At 42.6% G+C, this 22,559-nt stretch overlaps 1 protein-coding gene across 4 annotated transcripts in view; it reads right to left on the bottom strand.

Annotated features, from left to right (window-relative positions):
* The window catches only part of CHCHD3 (coiled-coil-helix-coiled-coil-helix domain containing 3), a 239,570-nt gene that overhangs the window by 38,653 nt on the left and 178,358 nt on the right, over positions 1-22,559 (bottom strand). For all 4 annotated transcript variants that reach the window (XM_077837108.1, XM_077837097.1, XM_077837128.1 and 1 more), the window contains exon 6: positions 12,214-12,284. In XM_077837108.1, coding sequence (XP_077693234.1) covers positions 12,214-12,284 — 71 coding nt within the window. The remainder of the gene's footprint in view (positions 1-12,213; positions 12,285-22,559) is intronic.

Here is a 22,559-nt window from a genome sequence, read left to right on the forward strand (position 1 = left end):
AAGAGCTCTGCTGGGAAAACAAAGGTTAGTGGACTGACCTCCCTTCCTGCAGCTTGCACATGCACAAATAATATTAGCAATTGATCAAGGACTGATTTCTTTCCAACCCCTTTTCAGAACGGATGGTTTCATAGTTGGAGGCCATGGGTAAACAGATAGCACAAACTCCTACAATATGAAGTGTCATGTTCTAACATGTTGAGGTAATTGGCAATTCATTCTTCACCCTGTAACCAGAAACAGGTGTATGCTACTTTAAAAAAACATACCATCAACTGTGCAAAATGTGTTCCCTCTCATGCAAACAGGTTTGCTGGTACGTGCTCAAATGCGGGGGCAGTCAGATTTGTAGATTTTCAATCTACAGATGGCTCAGATGCAATAAAAAAAAGAATTTGTAAATCTTAGCAACACAAGATTAAAGAAACAGAACAAATGCATCAAAAAAGACTGCATTTTTTAGCCTCCCTTTGTTTTAATACTGTAATTGGGAAAGAGTTAACTTGTGTTTATGTTAATTCCCAACAAAGCATGTTTAACACATTTAAACAAGAGGCTTTAGTCTTGAAAGGGATTGTGAAGCCAGATGCATCACTGCCGAGTTTATTTGCCAGCTACACTAAGAACCAGCAGTTCATACTGGTTGTGGGTCACTCAAGAAACTGCAGCCAGCAGCAAGAGCAGCCCTTAATGAGCACATCTATCAATTTTCAGGGGACTTGGTTGATTACCATTACACAAAAATAAGTACCATGCCAATTTAACTGTTGGCTACTGAAGCGTGAAGGAAGTGTTTCACTCACTTGATTTCATAAGGAAGTCTATAAAATTACTTAACGTGTCCATGTGAGGAGATATCGGAGGCTGGAGCCATTTTAACACAAGTGTGTGTCCATCCACGTTAACGTGTGATGATGGGAAAAGATTCAAGCTGCACTAGTACATTATCTAAATAGATGTCTTCTTCCTATGCTCATTTTGAAGGGTTATTCCATCAAATTACCTTCCAGAAAAATCTGTATTTTTCCTATTTTAATGAAATCATTAAGTTAATGTCAACAAAAAGAAGTTTCTAACTACTGACTTGTTCAAGTCTTAAAGAAAAGCTTTTTTAAAATCTCACATGCAAATGCCAAGCTAAGTGAAAAACTGGTGATTACTTGAGGGGAGCATCTTTAATTTACCTAAGGTTTATACAAGGGGAAGGAGAAAAAGGCATACAAGACATGGCTTAGTTCTCTTAATGAACAGGTTTATTATAGTACTGGTTTAAAAAATGAATAAATAGGTGAGTAGACCTACCATAAACCCACTGAAACCTTATTTGTTGGTCTACAGACATAGTTCTCAACACTCAAGTTATATTTGTTGAGCATCTCAACAAAATACTTAACATTTACATGCAAACTAACATGATTCTGTGCTTAAATTACAGCACATGAAGAAATCACAGATTCTTTTCTAAAATCCTCCGCTTCCACTTCATTCAGAATGAATCTACTTCTACCTAAAATGTACATAATTAATATTTCATACAGCTTTGTTGGGTATTCTACATTCCTAATGGATTGTATTGATCAGAGCAAGAAAGTTGAATGTCTATACTGCTGTAGAAGAAACTAAAATTGTCATAGATGAAGTGATCATTGTTTCATAGGTTTAATATGTTGAGTGGAGCTTCTGCAAAGCAGAGGCAACAAATAATGTTTCGGACTCAGACATGTTGAAACTCTGTTCAAATTGTGTCCCTATAGACATCATACACAGACTACATAATACCACTTAAACTCAGGTCTACCATGCTGACCAATATTGTATCATTGTTTCGTTGTTTACCAGGGCCTGCCGGAGGGTTTTGATGCCGTAGGCGAACTATGACTTTGGCATCCCCACCGCCTCCCCCCTGCACATTCAATGTAGAGAAAAATGAGACGTCTAGAATGAACTTTTAAATTATTTACTTGGCATTGGAAATGAACAATGTAAACATAAAAATAGATTTTTTTTTTACACTTTTCATTAATACTAACACAATTATTCTGTATAAAAAAATTACCTTCCGTCTAATTTGGCACCCCTTAAAGCCTGGCGCCCCTGGTGACCGCCTAGTTTGCCTATATGGTCGGGCCAGCGCTATTGCAGACATGCCATCTGTCAGCATCCATCTGCTGTCTCTTGGCTTTTACTTAAATTGCAAGCTCTTTGCAGCAGTGACTGTCTTTTTGTTCTGTGTTTGTACAGTGCCTGGCAAACTGGGATCCAGTGCATGACTAGGGCTCTTAAGCACTACAGTAAGGCAAACAACAACAACACTGTGCATTCCCTCTAGCATAACTTGTTATCCAAACAACAAGAGTCCCTCATTCATGATGTGTAGGTTGTGCTATAAATCGTGCCATGTTCCCCCCTAAGGTTCCCACTGGGGCTGAACATGATTTCAGTATGGAATTATTTTCAGAACACTGAAATCCAGAATTTAATTGCAACTTTTAGTCCTGAGGGAATTCTGCACCAAAACATTAAAAATTGTGCATATTTTATTTGTCAAAGTAACATAATATAATCAGGTTTCAGAGTAACAGCCGTGTTAGTCTGTATTCGCAAAAAGAAAAGGAGTACTTGTGGCACCTTAGAGACTAACCAATTTATTTGAGCATGAGCTTTCCGTTTTCAAATATTTTGGTAATTTATTACAAAATACTTGTCAGCAAGTATGTCTGTAATAATACAGACAACAAAAAAAGATTCAGGAACTGTTTTTTGACAAATAGATTCCTTAGTAGGCATATTAGCACATCCATATGGCTCCACAGCGAGGGACAGAGTCTTGCATGCATACACACCCAGCCCTGCCCCCGTGATCCAGGTGTAGGGCAGGCAGGCTCAACCCAGCAGGATACAAGTGTGCAGGGGCTTATTGTAGGGAGATCCAGGTGTGGGATGAGAGGGTTCTGTGTGGGGCAGTCTGGGTGCTGGTGGCTCAGTAGGGGGTCTGGGGGCAGGGGGGAATCTGGATGCATGGGGGCTCATTGGGGAGTTCTGTGGGGTGGTCCAGGTGAAGGTGGTAGACTCAGCAGGGGTGGTCTGGGTGTGGGGGAGATGGGGCTCGGCAGGGGAGTCTAGGTGCAGGGTGCTCAGCAGCAGGGGTTTGGGTGCTGGAGAAGTGGGGCTTTCAGGGGGGGGTCTGGGTGCAGCTGGTTGGGACTCAGTGCAGTGGGGGTCCAGGTGCAGGAGGCTCGGCGGGGTTGGTCTGGGTGCGGAGATGGGTGTCCAAATGCCGGGGGTGAGGCTCAGCGGGAGGGGAGGAGGGTCTGGGTGTGTGTGGGGTCTGGATGCATGGGGGTTGGGCAGATTGGGGGACAGCTCCTCATACAGTGACCTCTCCCCCCATGGCTGGGGAGCAGTAGGAGGTAGGAAGTGGGGGGTGGTGGGGGTGCGGACCTTCCTGCAGCTGAAGGAGGTTCCAGGGGATGGGTCTGACCTCGCCCTGGGAGCAGCCCATGCAGGGAAAGAGGAAGTGCTGTCCCCACCCAGCTCAGCTGGGACTAGCAGCTGGAGCCCAGCACAGGGTAGGAACCACCGGCTGTGGTGTCCCCAGCCCTGCCTCCCGATGCAGTGATTTACATCTCCCCCGGTTGCTCTCGAGCCCGAAACAGACATGTGTTCCTCCCTCCACCCCCGACCACTGCTTGGGAGGGGTGCATGAATCAGTTTTTCTGCAGAGAAAGAATAAAATCTGTGGGGGACATTAATTCTCCACTTGCGCAGTGATGCCGAATTCCCTCAGGAGTAAACTTTGCCACTAACTTATTGAATAACCTGGAGTGAGTCCAACCTCTGTGCCTCAGTGTTGGAAAATTAAATGTCATGTAAAAATAATGTAAAATGTGCATGCTACAATTTACCCTTAGACATACTGTGAGGATTACTTAATATTTGCACGGCACTTACACATGTGGGGTTTTAAGAATAGTATTGTCTAATATTTTACCAGGGGCAAGTAAAAATAAAATGACTGAGTGCTAATACAGCACTAATAAGTTCCGTGCTACCTTTATAAGAGGAAGATGCTAGTTACCTCAATTTTTTTTTTTTAGATTCCAATGACCTCTGCCAAGCAGGGCTTCTAAAGAAGTCAGTGGGAGTTCAGCTCAGTGAAGGGCTGCAGAATCTGGCCCACTGTTTCCAAATATGTTTCAGTTTTCAGTTATTCAAAGACACTATGTGGTATTTTTGTTGGGATTCAGTAAATACTACATATTATTTTAAAAGTGAATTAATGCTCATGAAAGGTGAAAGCATGGAAGATTGAAGCTATTTATCCATAAAATGTGTCTAAACACAGGCAACAGCGCAAGCTATCTAGGTATTGCGATGAGCTCCCCATCTATGGAGTCTATAAGTTCATCAAGAAGACTACTGAATTCATCTTCATAAAACCCTTGTAAAACCCATTTTTCAGATGGGGACGCTGAGGTACAGGATGATTAAGTGACTCACCCAAGATTACACTGGTGATAGAGCAGGGAACTAAACCCAGATCTCCTCAGACCCTGTCCAGTGCTTCAACCACAAGACCATCCTTTCTCTCTGCACTGCACTTTTAAAGTACAGAAAGTTAACACCATTGCTTTAGGATCGGGCAATAATATTTCAAGGTCTGTTTTTTTCCTTGTTCATTTAGACAAAGGACAAGTTGACAATAACCTCTTCCTAAACTTTTACTGTAGTACTTTCTTTAGGTCAACAAGTTAAGTAAAGATGATTCAATAAATTGAGCGTATCTCCTTCCTCACGTATGTACAATTGACCATAAATGATCAAAAGCAATCTGTGCTCCTAAATTCACTTTCCAGACAGGGACCTGAAAGTGTTTTACAAACATGAATAAATTAAATTTCACAGCACACTAGTTGCCAGTTGGAGGAATACCTCATTATTATCCTCTGCCACGCCCTCTGGTTCTCCCATCCAATTCTGGATCCAAAGTTCTAAGCTTCAAGGCCCTGAACAGGCAGATGCCTGGCTATCATATATATATATATATATCATGTCTCCCATCAGAGCTGTGGAAGTTATCTAGGATCAGGTGAAACTATCAGGTCCCACATAGAAAGAATATTTAGAGGAAGGTTCTAAACTAGCCACTACAGTGAACTCACTGTGAAAAGAGATCAGAATAAGCTGAGAGGTCTTACTAAAAACATTGTGCATTCCCTCTAGCATAAAGTTAGATCAATCACAAGAGCCAACTCTTCACAGAGGCAATCCCCACAACTGTAGGGCTCAACAACATACAGGCAACCTCACAGTGAGCGGAGAAAAACAAACAAAATCCACCAGTAACATCCATCAGTAGGCCAAACTGAGTGGTACATAGAGGCCTCTATGGCCACATCTACCCTACACACCACTGGGGGCAGCATATAGTGTATGTATAGCTACATGCTGCAGTGAAAGCAACACACCCTTTTCCCCTGCTGGAATCTTTCCCTGAAGCAGGGGAAGGGTTTAGCAGCAGAGTTGGTGGAGCCTTTCCCTGCTGCACCCCCAGCTGCCGGAGTCTTTCCCTGCTGCGGGGAAGGGCTCCAGCAATGGAGAGCTGCCCGAGCCTTTCCCCATTGTGGAAGTCGTTCCCTGAGATGAAGAGAGGCTCCACAGTGGGGAGCTGCCCAAGCCTTTCCTTGCCACCTCCCCCCTGCAAGCGCCATTCCCCGCTTGGGGAGTCTTTTAATGAGACAGGAAAAGGCTCCAGAAGCAGGGAGGCAGAGGGACACTGTAAAAAATAGCAGCGTAGACAGGGAGGCACTGCTTAGGCAAATAGAGAGAAAGTGTAGGGAATGGACTCTCGGACATACCCACCCCCTTCAGGTATGCCTTTACTCTACTTGTCTGAGACACTGCTATTTAGATTTGTGCTGGGGGCTATGAGGTTATGCTCTCTATATGCCACTGAAAAAAACTGTGCAATGTACACATACCTATGGCTAAAAACTATCTGTGTACCTTCATTTTATACTGGTGTCTAGATGTCGGAGTGTTTGGCACTCTATAAACAGAGACAGAAAAACAGTGTTACAAAGCAGGAGGCCCAGAATTTGGCTCCCTCAAAGGCATTGGGAGTTTTGGAGCACTGAAGTGACATTCTTCGTTCCTGGAAAGAGGCTTACCTTTGTTTTGCTCTGCAGCAACACCACCTGGACAGTCCACAACAGCGTGACCTAATTCCCAGAGGCCACCTGGATTTCATCACTACCTCACAGCTTGCATTTCCTGGCAAAGTCCCCCAACGACTATGGAAAAGTTCTCTCCAAAACAGCAGCAGTACTAGCAAGGTAGTTTTGTGGCATGGGTTGAAATGGAACCGGTGAGGGGCAATGATACAGTTTGTAAAAATGCACTAATGCACAGCTGTTAAAGCTGAAATCCACCAAATGAAGTAAAAAACCCACAGAGGTGAAGGTAATAACATTTATTTTAGGTAGAATTTGGCCTCTACAATTATTTTATCCCTAACTGAATAATCAAGATGTTACTTGGCTCTGAAGACCATGGGGGAATAAAATGTCACCACTACAGCTGCCAAATTTCCTGCTACCAGCCCTCCAAATTAAAGGAAAAACCCATACAGATGCAAAATGTAATTAGTCAGTAAAAGCCCAAATCCTCACCCAAAGCCCTGCTCATCCTGTAATATTGCATTCTTTTCTTCTTGTGTATACTTCTAATTATGAGGGAGACATCTTCATAATATAATAATTCTGGTTATAATGTAACTGCTGGTAACATAACTCCTACATTAGAAAAGGCAGCATGCTCTAGTAATGTTGTTTTAATATAATTTGTGTACTGCAGGAACTGACTGAACCTGATCATTTAGAATTTGATCAATGTGAATTAGTGTCTTAGAGAGATAAACCATTTGATGATTTAGAATTTGATCAATGTGAATCAGGGCCTTAAAGAGATAAAACATTTATCATGCACATTTGGAATATCACACTAATTCATGCAGCACTGAAGTAGATAATAAGCAGGCATCAATAAATAGTGCAGACAAAATACAGAGGATATATGAGTTCTCTGATACAAGTCTATATAGGGTATTTAGTCTTCTCCCTTTAATGAAAGAATTGTGCATAAAGCCCACTGAAGCCACAAATGACATAATTTCAAGGACTGAAGGGAGGAAGGTAAGGAAAATGCAAGAAAGATAGGTAGATAGTTATTTCAAACTCTTGAAATAAATTTTAATTTAAAAGTTGAAACAGAATTCTAAGCTATCTGGATGAAACTTCCTAAAATTCGAGACGTTTAAAATGATTAGTGGAGCAGCTTCGTAACAATACCACAATTAGTGCTATTAATCTCACACTTTCAACTTGAAATCGTACTAACATGCAGCACATTGGTTTACACATTTAACAGAATTATAAATTTAGCAGTTCAACCTTATTTAATTCTTCTTTTACAGCCAATTAAACAAGCTCTTTAAACATTATTGCTTGAAACCCTGTCCTCCATTCTCACATTCAATTACACTGACACAAGAAGCGGCTGGTGATACCAAAAGAGCATCATCTTTAGGTTTCACTAAATCATTCATAATTTATGTATCAAACCCCACACCAAAGACAGTGTTAAAATAGCATTCATTTAGTTTAACCCCACAAGAGCATGGAAATTTACAGTTTTAAAAAGAGACTTTTACATGAAGGAAAATGTGAAATATGGGGTAATAAAATCCATTTGCATCCCAAGTGTCCCTCACTATTTTTGCTAATTATGAAACATATCTGAACTTATAAATGTACTTCCAAATACCTTTTCTTCTAGTCTTTTCTGCCTCTATATAGCAATGAACCATATCTGGAACCACTAATCAGGCTACCCCAACAAACGCTGGCATCTTAGCTTACATACACACTACAGCGTAGGTTGGTATAAGTCAGTGGTTCTCAAACTGTGGGTCGGGACCCCTAAGTCATTTTCATGGGGTCACCAGGGCTGGCTTAGACTTGCTGGGGCCAAAGCCAAAGCCTGGGCCCCACCACCCGGGGCTTCAGCCCTGGGCATCGGGGCTCAGGTTACAGGCCCCCTGCCTTGGACTGAAGCCCTTGGGCTTCAGCTTTGGTTCACCCCACCCGGGGAGGTAAGGCTCAGGCGTGGGGTTCAAGTGGGGTCAGGCTTCGGTCCTCTCTCCTAAAATCTCCTGTTGGCTTAGAGTGTCTGCATTAGCAGCATAGCTGCACCACTGTAAGCTCTGCAGTGTAGCCATAGCCTTGGATAAAACAGGATTGGGATACAAACCTCCCCTTTTTAAAAAAACACCCTTGTATTTGGCCCTCTGTATTTATTATTAGCATGGATTTCAAGGAGACTACTCTCATGCTTAAAATTAAGGATATAATTTTGTCAAGAGATAGAGTCACCCTGCCCCCTCACCCCAGACCTTGTGTCCTTCACATCCCTGGTGTCCTCCACATAAAGTGCCATAGCCATCAGCCTATTGGCTATTCTGGGGTGAATCAATCTTTCTAGTTTTTTTGCTAAAATTTTCAAGAGGTCTTGGTATCATCCCAGTGGGTAACAGGGAACGTTTTAATGTTCAATGACAAGAAAGCCATTTCTCACCCAGGTCTATTTTTAGAGACTGTTGCCAAAGTGTATTTGAGTACAACTATCAGAAACTGCTGACAAGACGGATGAGTTTGCCAAGGTGCACTTGGGGACTTGGTCATCTATGGATGACTGTAAACAGGAAACAACTGGCTTCAAAAGTGTTCACGGGAGACAAGGAAGGTGAGATAATATCTTTGACTGGTCAAAATTACTTCACCCATCTTGTCTCCCTCATATCCTGGGACCAACATGGCTACAACAACACTGCAAACAACAATGGAAGATATAGTCTGAGGGTATATCTGCACTGCAGTTAGACACCCACGATTGGCCCACACCAGCTGACAAGGGCTCACAGAGCTCAGGCTAAAGGGCTGTTTAATTGTGGTGTAGACTTTCAGGCTTGGGCTTCAATCCAAACTCTGGGACCCTCCCACCTCACAGGGTCCTCGAGTCTGTGCTCCAGCCCAGGCCTGAATGTCTACACCATAATTAAACAGCCCCTTAGCCTGAGTCAGCTGACACAGGTCAGCTGCAGTTTTTTAACTGCATTGTAGACATACCCTAAGGATCTAATCCACGAATCATGGGACTGGAAGGGACCTCAAGAGGTCATTTAGTCCAGTCCCCTGCACCCATTGCAGGACTAAGTATTATCTAGACCAGGGGTCTCAAACACGCAGCCCGGGGGCCGAATGCGGCCCGTGGGGTTATTTTCTGCGGCCCGCCAGCTCCCCGCGGCCCCCCCAGCATTTACCTAGAGTGGCTCCGGCCTGGCACGCACCGGGGGCAGGGCAGGCTCCCTCCCTGGCTGCCTGCCCTTCCCCCGCACAGCTCCGGGAAGTGGCCGGAACCTGCGGGGGGGTGGGGTGGGGTGGGCACAGGGGTCTGTGTGTTCCCCCATTCCTGGCCAATGGGAGCCTCAGGGGAGGTACCTGGAGGAGCGGCCAGCACAACACACAGACCCCTGTTCCCTCCCCCCCCGCTCACTTCTCGGAGTGGCATGCGGGCAGGGCAGGCAGACAGGGAGCCTGCCCTGCCCTGCCCCCAGTGTGCGCCGGGCCGGACCCGCCCCCTGAACCTCTCCTGCACCCCAACCCCCTGCCCTGAGTCCCCTGCCGCACCCCTCCTGCACCCTAACCCCCTGCCCTGAGCCCCTTGCCGCACCCCTCCTGTACCCCAACCCCCTGCCACACCCCACACCCCTGCCCTGAGCCCCCTGCCACACCCCTCTGCACCCCAATCTCCTGCCCCGAGCCCCCTGATGCACCCCGGCCCCCTCCTGCACCCCAACCCCCTGCCCTGAGCCCCCTGCACCCCTGGGGGCAAGGAGGGGGCAGAGTTGGGGTGGGAATTTCAGGGAAGGGGTTGGAATGGGGCAGGGAAGGGGTGGGAAGAGGCAGGGCCTCACAGAACGGGTGGAGTCGGGGCAGAGCCAGGGCAGCGCAGGTTGGAGGTGGTCAGTGGTGCAGCCCTCGGGCAAATGTACTAGTCCTCATGTTGCCCTTGTGGTCATTTGAGTTTGAAAACCCTGATCTAGACCATTCCTGACAGGTGTTTGTCTAACCTGCTCTTAAAAATCTCCAATGACTGAGATTCCACAACCTCCCTAGGCAATTTATTCCAGTGCTTAACCACCCTGACAGTTAGGAAGTTTTTCCTAATGTCCAACCTAAACCTCCCTTGCTGCCATTTAAGCCCATTGCTTCTTGTCCTATCCTCAGAGGTTAAGAAGAACAATTCTCCCTCCTCCTTTTAACAACCTTTTATGTACTTGAAAACTGTTACCGTGTCCTCTCTCAGTCTACTCTTCTCCAGACTAGACAAACCCAATTTTTTCGATCCTAGATATAACATCAGTTCACCTGTTATGCTTCCTTACTTGCACATGCAGGCCAAACTTCCCTGAAATTATTTTCCTTCAATGGTCATTCATGTCTCTGTTGATAATCAGAAGGAGGAAGTCTCAACAAGTCTGAGGATTTCACAATCCCATTCCCCATATCCCCTTTGCACAACTATTTTTCTGGTTAAAGGAGGACTGAATGGAATGCTTTTCACAACTGGTTTTTAAACTTCCCAGATGATTTTATGTTGTGTGATGTTAGGTACTACACCTAGAACCCTGCTGTTTAGGCCAGGCCTGTAAACATCTGGAAGAGCCAGGCAGTACTTGACTGATTTTGGAAATTGCTGGGGCCTGGAACACGGCAGGCCTCCCAACTCTGCAAACGAAGTCACTGGACATAAGTCACAATAGCTACTACCACCTACCAACTATTCCCTTATTTCATATCTAGTAACATGGATCAGCATTCATGTTGCGCTCTCCATCAGTACCTGGCCTGGGCCAAAAAAGCTAATGATCCAGCCAGCAGACCAAATTCGGTAATGAATCCTGGTCATGGGCCATGTTGCGCGTACACTAAGAAAAATATATTTTTTTTAATTAAAGAAAGGAAGGAGGGTGCTAATTAGATGTTTCAAATTCAACGACGTTGATAAAATTAATTAGCCCCATAGATGGAAAGGGAGGGAGGGAAGGAACAACTGAATGATCAATAGCAACCAAACCATCTTCTCACTCCTACTTGCAGTCCCTCCAGATCAAGGTTGAAGCACAGTGTCATTGTGTAGTTCAATCAATACTTGTTCGATGGTCAGAAATGTTCAGTCCATAAGGCTGCAAACCTGGTACCTTTAACCAGCACTAAATTAACATAACACTAAACTAAAAAGAGATTCTCAAATAATATGTAAGTGAATACACAATGAAATGGCAAACAGATCCAACCACTGAAACATGTAGTAATTTTATATTAAGGTTGTTAAAGACTTTTATCATTTTATTAAGCTACTATAAACCAGACGTAGTCAGGGGCAGGGTATCAGAGCTCTACATAGGCTTCCACACCTCCACCCAAAATATGGCCATAATTCCATAATTTTTGTCTACAGTATCTATTGGTAGATGGTGAGAGTAAAGGGTTGTAAAAGGCTATTTTCATACTCATACAAAAATGATGAATGGCACTTTCTGCTTAATGGAAGAATTGGCAGAAACTGAAAGTCCAAAGCTAAGGGTCAGAGTCTCTTTGGTCCATCAATTACTGCATCTTCATTTAACCATCCTCAGGTCTAATAATAATTCAACCTGACCTTCGCTATTACAGGCAAAGTTAAATCACTGATTTAAATACCTTTTATGCTAAACAAGAATGGGATGACTACTACTGAAATGCAAGGTTGGCACCCAAGTTCTGGTATTACATTAACGAAGATGCATGTTTAAGGAGTAGAGTTTTTCAAAGCATTCTTAAATAGAATCAGGTGTAAATAAATTAATATACTACTAACTGTGCTCTCAATTTCTATGCAATCAAGGTACATAATACAATATGGGCTGGCTACCAGATTTCACCAAAATCCTTTCATTTCAATAACCAGTCCTGCAAAAATATATTTCATTTGCCACCTTCCAAGCACAGGCTGCTAGGTCAGGTGGAGAAATTTTTGCCTATTTTAATATGAACACAACTTCATCATATTCACATACTCAAAAGTATCGGGGGGAGGAAGGGGGAGCCTTACTTGAACCTAGCTTCCACTTCTTTGACAGCTTGTTGGTATTGCTCCGTGGTTACTTTGTAGAACTGTGCACTCTGAAAAGAGAGGAGAAAGTGAAAACGTTATGACCTAACGAATATTTATAGTGGTGAAAACATTCCTGGCACTCTACAGAACGTATAAAGAACCAAGGTCCCTGCACTGAATATCTTACAGTATAATCCTGACAAACAAAAGGTGGGATAACTGTTAAAGTACAAGACGAAGCAGAAGCATTATTGGTGAGCAGTTCACTGCAGAGCTAGAATGGAAAGTTTCTTATCCAGAGAAAATATTCTATATAGAAAAATGTTTCCATCCCGACTTGGGATGACAAGTCAAAATTTCAAAAACGGTCACAAACCAAAAATCCAAAAAAATTTAGTTCAGGTCAAAATGTCTCATTTCAGTTTTGACTTTACAGTAGTTTAAATTTCTAAACAAAAGCCTCTTTCAAGTTGTAAAACTGGAAATTTTTATTTAGAAAATGTTGAAACAAAATTTATTAACAATTTAGCAACTTCCTCAATTTTTTCCATGTTAAAAAATTAGTAGAAACTGACTCTTTCCCCAAAAAAGTTTCAGTTTCAACAAATCTGCATTTTCTGATGAAAAAGCTTTTAGTCAAAAAATTCTGAACCAGTGCTAGTTCTTTGTATAGTAGGAAGGCTGCATAAAAAACTGGTTTTAAGGAAGAACTGGGAGGAGGAGGATGACTGGAACATAAATCAGGAGGCTGTTGCCATCATTGAGGGAGTCATAATTTTTACATGATTGGATAATCCATAAATGGAATCCTTATTGTTGTGTGTGTATGTATTTACACTTGTGTACACTCAGACTTTATGTGGAGGCGATATTCATGTCATAAATTGCAGTTACGTTATAAATTAACCACTCATCCTCTGACTGTCCAACTGGATCTTTGCTCACCAGTTCATTTCTTTCTAACTTATTCTAATAGTCCAAACTTTGAGTAACTTCCAACAGCTGCTATTTTATCTTTTTAAAATCAAGCTGCCTTTGTTAGATAGTTTTTCCCTTTCACCAACAAGTGATATGGGGCGGTTGCTGACCTGTAACTTTAGGTTCTTTGAGATGTTTGGTCCTTAGCTGTATTCCATTGTGGGTTACGCATGCACACCATGTGCCCAGTCTCAGAGAATTTAAAAGTAGGGCCTGTTGGTTGGCACATGAGCCCTAGTTCATCTCTTGACTGGGATCAAGGGGATAAAGGGCAGAGTGGACCGACTGACTCTCCAGTTTCTTCTCTGCCGCAAATCAGATAGGATCTGAAGCGGAGGGGAACGAGGGTGGATAGTGGAATACAGATAGGGACCACGCATCTCAAACCTCCCCTTTTTCTTTGAGCAATGGTCCCTATTGTATTCCACTGTGGGTGACTGACAAGCAGTACCTATGTAGGATGAGAGTGCAAAGATGTAGATGGTAGAGCTGAGTGGAGGACTGCCATCCCAAATGAAGTATCAGCAGAGGAGTCCTGCACCAGAGCATAATGTCTCGCAAAGATGTGAACAGAGCTCCACGTGGCTGCTTTACAGATGCCAAGGAGGAGTACCTTCTGAAGTGATGCCACAGTTGTTGCTTGTGCTCTGATAGAATAAGCTCTTACCCCAGGGGAAGGTTCAATAGCTGATAGAATAGAATGCAGCCAGACATCCATTTGGAGGCTCTTTGGTTGGAAATGGCATGCCCCCTGATTCTTTCTACTGTAGTGATGAATAGTCTCTGAGATTTCCTGATTGGTTTTGTTCTTTGCAGGTAAAAGGCCAAGTCCTGCCAAACATAAGGGAGTGGAAACTTAATTCCTCTGTGGAAGCGTGCGGTTTTGGGAAGAACACAATAAGTAAATCGACTGGTTAAGGTGAAATTCGGAAACTACTTTAGGAATGAATTTAGGGTACAGATGCAAATAAAACTTTTCCTTTTGGAACACAGTATAAAGGAGGCTCTGCCAACATTACTCCAAGCGCACCAATCCTTCTAGGTGAGCTGACAGCTACAAGGAAAGTGACCTTCATGGAAAGGAGAGACATGGAGCAAGAGGCTAAAAATTCAATGGAGGGCCTTGTGAGTACTGAGAGAACAATGTTTAAGTCACACTGGAGAGTAGGCTTCTGAAAAGATGGAAAGATTCTGATTAGGTCTTTCCAGAATCTACTGGACAATGGATGTGCAAAGTCCACGTAGGCCTGAGAAGGTGTATATCATGCACTGATTGCCACCAAGTTGACTTGCAAGGAGCTGATGGATGAGTCTGATGTCTTCAAAGAGAGGATACAGTCCAAGAAGAGAGGAATATGTGCAGTTTCTGGGATAACGTCCCTTTGACATGCCCAAGAAGAGAAGCGCTTCCACTTAGCTAGGTAACATCTTATAGTAGAGTCCGTTCTACTACTAGAAAGGATGACTTTCATGGCTGTGGAGCATGAACGTTCTAAGGACGATGCCCATCCAAATATCAAGCCCAGAGGTGGAGCATACACAGAGCGGGGTATTTGATCTTGCCATTCCACTGGCTCAGGAAACATTGGGAGGATGGTTGATGGTTGGGAAGACATGTGTAGGAGGTTGGGAAACCAAAACTGTCTAGGCCAAAAGGGATGATCAGATCTGTCCTGCTGGATTCTGCATAGAACTTGTAGCAGGAGCACCAGAGAAGGGAAGACATAGTTGAACTGGTCCAAGCAAGGAAGAAGCAGAGGGTCACCCTGGGAGTGGTAACCTAGGGCTCCTCTGAAGCAATATATGGTGCAGCTCCTGTTTGCTTGAGAAGCAGTCAGGTCTCTGGTTGGGGTTCCACATAGATTGAAAATATTGCGCAATACCATGTCATGGAGCTCCCAATCATGTTTGATTGCAAAATATCTGCTGAGGGAGTCTGCAAGCATATTTTGCTTCTTCAGAAGGTAAGCTGTTGATAGGGTGGTTCTATTGTTGATACACCAGTTCCAGAGACTGACTGTTTCTGCACATAGGGAGATGGATCTCACTCCTCCCTGCTTGTTGATATAAAAGACAGTCATAACATTGTCAAACATTATAATGACATGGAGAATGTGGATAAATGGAAGAAAAGACCTGAATGCTTTCCGGACTACTCATAACTGAATGCTTTCCGGACTAGTCATAACTCCAGGATCTTAATGTGCATCATGGACTCTTGAGATGTTCAGGTACCTTATGATGTGTGTCTGTTCACGTGGGCTCCCCAAACTAACAGATACACACCTGTAATAATGGTCCTGTGTGGAAAAGAAGGGAGAAAGGGGACACCCATGCATACCTGCCGAGGAGTTGTCCACCGTTACAGGGAAGACAATACTTTGGCCAGAACTGTTACCGGTTCGTGGAAGAGTGGTTTGGAGAGTATACCAATGCAGCACCATTTGAAGGCAACGAAGGTGGAGTCTTGCGAACGGGGTAACATAGGTACCCAAGGCCAAAACAGCTTTACAATCCTGCAGTCAATGCCACTGATACATCCTCTAGCTCTATGGCTATTGCCATCGTCCTGTGCAGGGAATCGTGGTTCCTTAGGGAGGTCCAGAATGCCAATAAGGACCTTCCCTTGGATGAATCACACTTCCCTTCAGTCAGAAGATGGATAAATCCCTGCATACCCTGAAGGACTCCAGAGCTACCTTCCACTCACTGGAGATACACAGGCCTGCCCATAAGAGGAAGTTTTAACGCCCATTGTTCAGACCTAAGCATATGGCTAAGTAGTTTTTCCATCAGAGGCCCTATGAACTACCACACAAGAGACAGAGGGTTCAAAAGTCCCGCTTTCCTTCACCCTCTGCAACAGGCTCTACATCTCAGTCTCTGAATCAACATTATTTTTCACGGGAGCTTGAGAGTCATGAAAGACTAAGGCTATCTCTACACTAGTGAGCTTACAGCAACATAGCTGCACCAATGTAGCTGAGTCGCTGTAAGATATCTAGTGTAGCTGCTCTAAGCCAATGGGAGAGAGCTCTCCCATCAACATAATTAATCCACCCCTAACAGGTGGATTACTCTCCTGCTGGTGAGTGGGGTGGGAGGAGGTATTTTTTCATGCTTTGTGTGTATATAAGATCTTCTAAACTTTCCACAGTATGCATCCGATGAAGTGAGCGGTAGCTCACGAAAGCTTATGCTCAAATAAATTGGTTAGTCTCTAAGGTGCCACAAGTACTCCTTTTCTTTTTACTCCCATTTGAAATACTGGTACATAGTCAATATTCATAACTTCATATACAATGATAGCACATGTAATCCAATGATCAACAGATCAAGGCTTTTAGAAGGATACCTTACAAGGCATACTTTGTACAAAACATGTCATAATTACATCACCATGGTAAATATGGGGGTGTCAATGTGTTGCTTTGGGGTACAGAGTGTCACAATTAGCTCACCCATCTTGTCTCTCCAGAAATGTATTTCCATCTTCCCTTAATTCTGGAATGCCTCTCCCCCTGACTCCACCAATCACCCACTTTCAAAATGCAAGACAGGCAAGATTCAACCCACGGGCAGTAAAAACTTTTCTAGACCCGAAAATGTTGGAGCTTCACAGTGAGATGTACAATATTCTAAGACAATTGACTAACAAGTTGTGACATTTTATGTCTAGATAATGTACTTTTTTGTAATTTTCAAGAGGTTTTTATGGCTTGATCTGAGCTCATCTGAACTCCATGTCAGCAGAGTTGGACTTAGGGTAGATCAGCTGAGGCACTTGGCTTCATAGTAGGAAGAATAAAAAATGAAGTCAGTCATACAAAACTGTTCAAAACTTCTCTAAAATAGTTCTTCTGTAACATGTGGGTCATATACAGAGCACTTGATGTGGTGTGGTACAATGGGTTTGTTGGCACTTGCTAGACCTGATTTAGGGCATTGAAACTCTTGAGTAATGTGGCATCACAAAAATCATGCCATTATGCCAATGAAATCTTTATTCCACATCATACTATCGCATATTCTATTTTTTTTTACATATACACTTTTAAAACTCGAGTTTAATTGTTTACACAGTGTTACAATTCAAGGTTAATTACTATGGCATCCATAAAACATTTAATCTATTTAGATGGCCACAACACAGTCCATGGAAACTATCATTCTAGATTTTCATGCCCCTCTGCCATGTACATTGGTCAAACTGGACAGTCTCTACGTAAAAGAATAAATGGACACAAATCAGATGTCAAGAATTATAACATTCATAAACCAGTCGGAGAACACTTCAATCCCTCTGGTCATGCAATTACAGACATGAAGGTCACTATCTTACAACAAAAAAACTTCAAATCCAGACTCCAGCGAGAAACTGCTGAATTGGAATTCATTTGCAAATTGGATACTATTAATTTAGGCTTAAATAGAGACTGGGAGTGGCTAAGTCATTATGCAAGGTAGCCTATTTCCCCTTGTTTTTTCCTACCCCCCTCCCCCCAAGACGTTCTGGTTAAACTTGGATTTATGCTGGAAATGGCCCACCTTGATTATCATACACATTGTAAGGAGAGTGGTCAGTTTGGATGAGCTATTACCAGCAGGAGAGTGAGTTTGTGTGTGTGTGTGGGGGGGGGGGGGGGGGGGGAGGGGAATAAGAAGACCTGGATTTGTGCTGGAAATGGCCCACCTTGATTATCGTGCACATTGTGGGGAGAGTGGTCGCTTTGGATGGGCTATTACCAGCAGGAGAGTGAGTTTGTGTGTGTGGTTTCTGGAAAAAAAAAAGCGGGGGGGGGGTGAGAAAACCTGGATTTGTGCTGGAAATGGCCCACCTTGATTATCATACACATTGTAAAGAGAGTGGTCACTTTGGATGGGCTCTTACCAGCAGGAGAGTGAGTTTGTGTGGGGGGGGGGGCAGAGGGTGAGAAAACCTGGATTTGTGCTGGAAATGGCCCAACTTGATTATCATACACATTGTAAGGAGAGTGATCACTTTAGATAAGCTATTACCAGCAGGAGAGTGGGGTGGGAGGAGGTATTGTTTCATGGTCTCTGTGTATATAATGTCTTCTGCAGTTTCCACAGTATGCATCCGATGAAGTGAGCTGTAGCTCATGAAAGCTTATGCTCACATAAATTGGTTAGTCTCTAAGGTGCCACAAGTACTCCTTTTCTTTTTGCGAATACAGACTAACACGGCTGTTACTCTGAAACCTGTAACAAGAACAGTTTACGAAAATGCACTGTAAAGGCCTTAGCCTTGATCTTGAGGGATCATCCTTTTGTGAATGCAAAAGCGGATTTGGTCTTCATGATCAGTTGGTCACAAGAGCTTTCCTGACCAAGTGTTATCTGTGCCAAATGACGTTAAAAGAAAAGCCACAAAGCGGGTTACTGTATTGGAGACTGATCTGAAACCACAAACTTATTTCAGGAGTACTTGTGGCACCTTAGAGACTAACCAATTTATTTGAGCATAAGCTTTCGAGAGCTACAGCTCACTTCATTGGATGCATACTGGTTAGTCTCTAAGGTGCCACAAGTACTCCTTTTCTTTTTGCGAATACAGACTAACACGGCTGAAACTTATTTCACTTACTCTGAAACTTACTCTGAAACTTAGTACTAAAAGAGCGACTCTTTCTGGAAAGGTAAAAAGATAGACATTTCATACTCTGAGCCACTGTGTCTTCTAAAGGTTTTCCTAATAAATTACAAACTAACTTGAGCTCTTCAAAAATCAAAAGAAAAGAATACTAAGCTCAGAAGAAGGGTGAAATTAAATTTCAAGTCAAAACATCACCACAAATTATAACAAATTGTGTAACACATACCACAGCCAAAAGCACATAAACCGATCACAGAGGGGCATGGTGGTCTACTGCACTCCTGCTTCTCTGATCCGGACCTAATAATTCATTTGTATGGGAATTGAGGTTTCATGCACATGACTGGAGGTAGCGTATTTTTTAATAAATCAGTAAGAAAATGAAAACGGAATAGTGTTCACACCAGTGACCTCTTTACATTTAAGCAATCTTGTCTGCCCAATGACAGTCGCAGCCAGGTTTCTTGGATGTAGATAAAATCAATAGGTATGTGATTAGACAGTGCACTGACTATAGTGTGAGCATGGACAGGTCACTATTTGAAATGATGAATAGCCCTCTATCAACCTATAGTCCCTTACGATGCTAACATTTACTATAATCTTATTTGGGCTGCAATTTATCTTTCTCGTGCCTGATCAATAGAGATGAACACAACAGTTGTAAAGATCGATTGTAATTTTTTATAATTTTCAAGCATGAAGGTGCATTTTTGACACACAGACAACATTCCAAGTGTACTTGTTCTATCTTTTTAATTGCCGTTTGAGTGATCAAATAAGCTGCTACTAAGAAGACATTTGTCATCTTAGATTGAGTATATCATGTGTTTCTGTGTAATATCTTCCCTTCAGAATTCACTCAGGATTTTCTTTCATGTATATAATTGTTTACAATCCAGAGATGAAGTCATTTTAAAAAAATCCTCCCCACTTCTTAGAATAATTTCACCAGTAGCTAGTGCTGAGAATACTGACTAGAAATGATGCTTGCTATAACATGCTGTCAATTAGAAATTACATTACTGCATTGTCTACTAATGGACTAGCAGAGTAACGGTTGAATTAATAATAGCTTTTATTTCCTCTACTGTTCATGTGGAATAGCCCCTCAATACACCGATAAATACACATCAATGTTGCACGTCTACTGTACATGCGCACACACACGTGCTATACTATAATTATTTATTACATACCGAAAAAACATATTAAAAGAACAAGTCAAGCACTCAAAAATTAGGAAATACCAGAATTAAGGTGTCAAGGTTCTTTCCCCACTCTGAACTCTAAGGTAAAGATGTGGGGACCTGCATGAAAGACCCCCTAAGCTTATTCTTACCAGCTTAGGTTAAAAACTTCCCCAAGGTACAAACTTGCCCCTGAACAGGATGCTGCCACCGCCAAGCGTTTTAAACAAAGAACAGGGAAAGAGACCACTTGGAGACATCTTCCCCCAAAATATTCCCCCCCAAGCCCTACATCTCCTTTCCTGGGGAAGGCTTGATAATAATCCTCACCAATTGGTAGAGGTGAACACAGACCCAAACCCTTGGATCTTAAGAACAATGAAAAAATCAACCAATCAGGTTCTTAAAAGAAGAATTTTAATTAAAGAAAAGGTAAAAGAATCACCTCTGTAAAATCAGGATGGCAAATACCTTACAGGTTAATCAGATTCAAAACATAGAGAATCCCTCTAGGCAAAACCTTAAGTTACAAAAAAACATCAACACAGGAAAACACATTCCCTCCAGCACAGCTTTTTTTACAAGCCATTAAACAAAAGAAAATCTAACGCATTTTCTAGTTAGATTACTTACTAACTTTACAGGACTTGTAAGGCTTACATTCCTATTCTGTTCCCGGCAAAACCATCACACAGACAGACCAAACCCTTTGTTCCCCCCCGCTCCAGATTTGAAAGAATCTTGTCCTCTCATAGGCCATTTTGGGTCAGGTGCCAGTGGGGTTACCTTAGCTTCTGAACCCTTTACAGGTGAAAGGATTTTGCCTCTGGCCAGGAGGGATTTTATAGCACTGTATACAGAAAGGTGGTTACCCTTCCCTTTATATTTATGACATAAGGTTACCTGTGCAACCTTAATTCTTCCCCGTTGTGCATATGCATTATGATACAGTCTTTAATTACATGATCACATACTTTCTCCATACAACCCCTGCTTCAATCAGTGCACGCCTGTACTCACTGAATGGGTAGCTAGTCAATATTTCTTTTTATCCTCATTGCTCAATATGTGGCCCCAGGCATTACTGAGTGCACACCATCCAAACTCTGCACTGAATGCAGAATAATTAATTGCCTCATGGATTTTTCTACGATGCCCTCACCATAGTATCTTAAATGTGAAGTTAAACTGGGAGGTGGTATTATTATACTCATTTTACACATTGTGAACTGGTGCAACCACTACTGAAATGCTGTGACCAGTCTTGGTGCCCACAATTAAAGAAGGATGTTGATTAATTGGAAAGGGTTCAGAGAAGAGCCACGAGACTGATTAAAGGATGAGAAAACACTCCTTATAGTGATTAATTCAAAGAGCTCACTCTATTTAGCATAATAAATAGAAGGTTAAGAGGTGACTTGTCCTTAAGTATTTACATGGGGAGCAAATACTTAGTAACGGACTCTCCAATTTAGCAGAGAAAGGCATAATACAAGCCAATGGCTAGAAGTTGAAGCTAGACAAGTTCAGACTGGAAAAAGGGCTAAATTTTTAACAGCGAGGGTAACTAACCATTGGAACAATTTACCAAAGGTCACGGTGGATTCCCCATAACTGACAATTTTAAAATCAAGATTGATGTTTTTCTAAAAGATATTGTCTATGAATTACTTTGGGGGAAGGTCTATGTTACACAGGAAGTCAGACTGATAATCACAATGGGCCCTTGTGAAACTATGATTTAAAGGACTTCACAATACCTTTTTCTATTGCAGTTTGAAGAGCAAATGAGCAAAGGTAGTAAACTGTTTTATCAACTACCTTGGTAAATAAATGAAACAATGATTTTCTGTTTAATTTTGGCACCTAAAAATGTTTCCCTGAATCAGAGAGGTGAATTGTGGCAGATAGTATAATGTTAGATAAAGGGGAGGCTACAGAAACAAGTATGCTGTGTGAGAGGAACGGGGATGGCTACCAAAACTAATATACTGCATGAGAAGAATGGAGGTAACTGAGGAATTGACTAAAGTATTACTGTATTCAACTGAGGCTAGCCCCAGCAGGTGTGAAAGCATTAGGCACACAATGAAATCACCACAGCTTCATTATGCACATTAAAGGCAGACCTCACCACTGTGAGTCAACCAGGGGAATTCCCTGTGTATTGCAGTAGTGCTTTGATGTGGCTCTGTCCACAGCACTGCAGAGGGGTATGACCCTGGGGAAGGGCTAGCGCAGACATTTTTGAAAGAGATACATTGACCCAAATACCTGCTTAACAAATATGCAGGAGGTAATAGCCCACACTGTGAACTCCAGTTGCAGAGCAAAAATAACAAGGATTCCTTGCGGCACCTTAGAGACTAACAAATTTATCTGGGCATAAGCTTTCGTGAGTTAGAACCCACTTCACCAGATGCATGGAGTGAAAATACAGGAGCAGATATAAAGACATGAAAGGATGGGGGTTGTTTTACCAACTGTGAGGTCAGTCTAACGAGATAAATCAGTATCCACTGGAACTTCATGGCCATGGGGAGGATATACCTTGATTT

The sequence above is a fragment of the Eretmochelys imbricata genome, chromosome 1, assembly GCF_965152235.1.
Source record: "Eretmochelys imbricata isolate rEreImb1 chromosome 1, rEreImb1.hap1, whole genome shotgun sequence".
Lineage (NCBI taxonomy): Eukaryota > Metazoa > Chordata > Testudines > Cheloniidae > Eretmochelys > Eretmochelys imbricata.